Genomic DNA, 4,838 nt, shown 5'->3' with positions numbered 1-4,838 from the left:
TATGTGTATTTTAAAATTGTAAACTGTTTGTAGATATTAAAATACTCATAACTCGCTTTAAAATTAAAATATAATAAAAAGCTTATGTCATTGTCTATATAATAATCTTACCTTTAAATTGTGTGAGCGGTCAATTCGCTGTAATTGTTAAACTTACGGAGATAAACGTGTTCTTCTGAGCGTAAAATTTGCTATGTTACGCACTTGTAAGACGGAGACAACAAATGTCGCTGTAACGTCCCATTAAGTTGTTACTATACATTTGTGGGTATTATAATAGTGATAAGTAAATAATATAATAATAAAAATTCAAAGACAGAAAGACATTACACTTACGTTTGCACATACTATTTTGTCTTTATTGTTTAAACACTAAACTTAAAATTTACTGACTATACTGTCTGTAAATATTCAAATTTTGGACTTTTTTGATTTATGTTATTATAATATTTACCAAAATATTTATTCAATAAGATTTCATGAAAATAAGCATCAAATTCTCAAATAATAATTTAATTTAACAAAATTTTATAATTTGAACATTTTTTTCATAACTTTTATTATTATTTTATATTTATTTCGGTCTTAAACTTTAAAATATAGTAGTTTATCTATTTCTCGTTTATAAGAGCCCGGAGTACTCGAGGTTTGACAAAATTAATTTTTATAACATCTTAGATTTTACCAAGATTAATCGGTAAAACCTCAAAATTCAGACATTTGCCCCGGCTGTATTCAGTTAGTTCTAGGTTTTAACCATAAAACCTAGTAGGTACATTTATATATATATAATAATATTAATTATTACAGTAAAGGTAAAAATACCAGAAAATATAATTTATCATATACGTATTATGAATGGCATACGTATTTGGGTACAATTATTGATCCATATTAGGATGATCAAGTAAAATTGTATTAAACTTACAAAAATATGACATGTTACGATGTTTGAATTGTTTGAAAGATAAATGAAATTAATAATATTATGTACACGCAATAAAAACGTCGTATTATTATAACATGGCATTGCACAAACCGATGTTATATGTAATCTTCAGCGAACAACTTACAGTGCAGCAGAATATAAATAAGTGCATTGCAAATACTATAATATTGTATACTACACATCGGGGGTAATAATTGAATGCATCCAATAAATTGTCCACCGAGAAAAATGGATAGGGACAATGGGGAAATATATTCACGATACTTGGCCGTTGTCCGACGGCGGCGATTGTGTCTTGATAAATTACCCTTTACAAATATGTATTATAATAATACTAATGAAAAAAAATAATATATATATATTATATTATATATATATACATTTTATACAGTCTTGTATCACACAGGGTGCAAAGTAGAATGGAAAAAAAATCACACCCCACTTACCGTTCAGTTCCAAACACTCTAGCGACGGTTGCTTAAGGCCCAAGAGCGACGAGACTCTGTTCGAGTTTAGGGTCAAAACCTGTAAAAAAATAATAAAAGGAATATTATACAACGCTATTGTTATTCATTAAGTTAAAAAAAATTTAAAAAAAAAAAAAACATTATTAATGATAAGAATACGTCGGGTGTCGGTAATGGTATTTTATGTGTCATAACACTTTATCCTCCCACGGAGGAGTCGATTATCCTGTACAATATTATATTATTATATTTTATACCTGTAGATACGGCATTGGAGACAGACAAAGGGAATCGATGTTGTTGTGATCGGCATGTACCACAACCACGTAATGCAACTCTCTGAGCACGTCCAAAGCATCCAAGCCCAAGTGATTGTGTGACACGTTTATCAAAGACAAATACTTAAACTTTGTGATTTCCTCGATGTTCGTGAGGTTTCTAAAATTATTGAAAGTGAATGATGATAGTATTGTTGTAGCTGTCATATGCAATATTATAACACCAAATTCCTACATATTATTTTTAATTTATTTTATTTTTATTGAATATACGGGCAGGAGCCCTTTTGAGTAAATATGCAATTTGTTCAAACAGTTAAAGATGACTATCTTCATAATAACAGAAAAGAATATAGAATAAAATATAACTAAGTTAAATGGACAAACGGATTGAATATATTTCCGCGTATATATAGGGTGACTTACCCTCATTTTTCCCGAATAAATTTATTTGTTCAAATTTTGATTTTTGAAGTTTTTAAGCATACTAACCAAAAGAATAAGAACCTTATTTTAAAATATGAACTTCATTTTTTATTAGTGTGAACTACACTTTTATTTTAAATGGTTAAAGAGATAATTTTTTTGAAAATGTTAATGTATAATATCAATAATTCCTTAAACCAATCGTTTTACCAATTGGCCCACCAACGCGTTTTAATATTAGTGAAAATGTTTAAATGGTTAGGTACATGAATACATGATAGTATGATATGTAGCCATGTAGGTATAGGTATTTCAAATGTATACAGTATAGATAAGCATTCACATAAAAAATGTACTAGTATTCTACAAATTACGGAAAATTACTGTTGTTATATTTTACACAACACTTCATATTTCATATTAAATTACCTACGGGCTACGATCTAAAATTGAGAATCTTTGACTCTGACTTTCGATGATTCGGTTTTTTTAACCATAACTATAACAATGCCTATAATAATTTTAAAGCTCATCTCACCTATTGTCGACATCGATTTGAACGAAAGCGTACATTAAACCAGTTCCGACTTGGCTGATGCGATTCAGACATTTTCTGGCTTCGACGTCGGTCAGCGAGATTTCGGGGTACGCGTCCTCTTCCAATACGGATCTCGACCGTTGCTGATACTAAAAAGAACGTTATTTACCATAAACCCATATAGTCAGATAATCGTTTTTATAATAATGATATAATTATGACTTCGTACGTAACTTTACCAAAGTTTTTTTTTATATCCTATAAATAATGAGATACGCACTTGTACCCTTTTCTTCTTGCAGAATTCAAATCCTTCTTCGCAATCCTCGAAAAACCCATACCCTTCTTCGGTATCGTTTTCGTAGCCATAACTATTGGCCTCGTGATATGCGTTTTCGTCGTCCGTGACGGCTAAATTGCTACGAACGGTGTTTTTAACGTTGTCACTTTTCAATCGGGTGCGATCGAGTTGTTCGGATAATGCTGCATCGATCTATAGAAAAATTATTAACTTCATATTCACTTATACGACAGTATACATATTGCAAATATCTACACTATAGAGTATACTGCAATAATTATACTATCATAATAATAATATTATGTATATGTATAACTGCTGTAATGATAACGATAAGACGAGTAGGTAATGTGTAATCACTCAACGCGTAGGTAAGAAATAGATTATTTTTAAATTATACTTACACTTTTTTTACTCATTATAATAATCAGTATAATTAAAGTGATAGGTACTGAAAATAAGCGATTTTCCCAAAATGAGTCGTAGAAATAATATTGTAAAAATAACAAAACGAATATAATAATATAATGCACCGGGTATCTACAGTCGGTAAATAACGCAACCGGCAAACGGTCTGTAGTTTATGTAGAAATACGTTTTTATTCCATAGTTACTGCTTTACAGCAATTACATTTTAAGAAACACTAGATCTGTCGACACAATCAATTAAAATGTGTTTCATGTGTCTGGTTAGGTACCATATTTTTTTTTATCGCCATCACAAGTAACCGAAATAGAAACGAAATATGATGAAGGGATGTGGGTCGTTGGTCTTGCTCAACCCTTTCCTGGATAGTGGATGTCAGGGGGAAAGGATTTCGAAAACAGGGAGTTATATTTTTAATATTTATTACCGGAGGAAGAAAGTATATACAGAAACACGATACGTGACGGTGTCGTGTACTAAAAAATATGACGTTTTTCCATATTGCAACTACTAATGCCAGATGCACTTCTTCACGTTCACGAGTGCGTGTCGTCTTCGTCTAGTTATGGATTTTTTTTAATTGAAACTTTTACTCCGCTCGCAATGATCAAGATGTAAACTCTTTTAAAAACCTAATAATATATTTAAATATATATACGATATACCATATTACATTTGACGTGTATAATGCCAACAAAATGTCACACAATTTTACCATTTAAATGTAGGCGTATTTTTTTGTACGATTAACTATAATTATTACATGCATAATATTATTATGATCCTGGTTTATTATTTTTTTTTACAAGAAGTATATACAATCTTTATAGAGTTTACCTATGGTGCAATACAAGTGTATGGTATGTAAGGTAAATTATATTAGGTATACATTAAAAATAAAAATACATATTTAAATAAGTGGACACACGTTTAGGCGAGAAGCCACCTATTATAATAAAACTCGGATGGTTTTTTTTAATTTACACAAATTATAGTATAAAACATATAAAGTTGTTTAAAGCCTAAGAACAAAGGTAGGATAAATTATATTGGATAAGAGTCATGTACTCATGTATAAGATGAATTTTTGTTTTGCTATGATTTAAATTGCATGACATTTTTATATTTTGGCATGGACATAATAATACATTTAGCATTTCAATTGACAATAATATATTAGGACACTAGGTAAGTAGTTGATTTTTTTTAAGCAATTTTTATGCCAAGTTTATGTTATACTAAATTAGTATCTATAGTAATTTGGTAACGCAATCAATTAAATATTATGGTGTTGTTTATATTATTATTGATATATAAAAAATAGATTAGATTTCCGCTAAAAAAGTAAATAATCGGTTTAATTAAAAAAAAATTTGCTGTTTCAAATCGATTTAGAAACGCAACACGCTGGCTTACTTTTTTTCAACCACGACGAGGCAGTGAACGAGGTGA

General features: G+C 29.6%; 1 protein-coding gene across 1 annotated transcript in view; it reads right to left on the bottom strand.

The window, feature by feature from the left end:
- The window catches only part of LOC100572350 (leucine-rich repeat-containing protein 23), a 30,294-nt gene extending 26,048 nt beyond the window's left edge, over positions 1-4,246 (bottom strand). The window contains exons 1-5 of the mRNA XM_003247300.4: positions 3,364-4,246; positions 2,939-3,151; positions 2,659-2,807; positions 1,674-1,854; positions 1,396-1,474 (exon numbers count right to left, since the gene is read on the bottom strand). Of these exons, the coding sequence (XP_003247348.1) occupies positions 1,396-1,474; positions 1,674-1,854; positions 2,659-2,807; positions 2,939-3,151; positions 3,364-3,378 (637 nt within the window). The 5' untranslated portion in view covers positions 3,379-4,246. The remainder of the gene's footprint in view (positions 1-1,395; positions 1,475-1,673; positions 1,855-2,658; positions 2,808-2,938; positions 3,152-3,363) is intronic.
- Between the last annotated feature and the right edge of the window lie 592 nt (positions 4,247-4,838).

This window comes from Acyrthosiphon pisum, chromosome A1, assembly GCF_005508785.2.
Source record: "Acyrthosiphon pisum isolate AL4f chromosome A1, pea_aphid_22Mar2018_4r6ur, whole genome shotgun sequence".
Taxonomy (NCBI): Eukaryota; Metazoa; Arthropoda; class Insecta; order Hemiptera; family Aphididae; genus Acyrthosiphon; species Acyrthosiphon pisum.
This window is presented reverse-complemented; position numbering and strand designations above follow the sequence as displayed.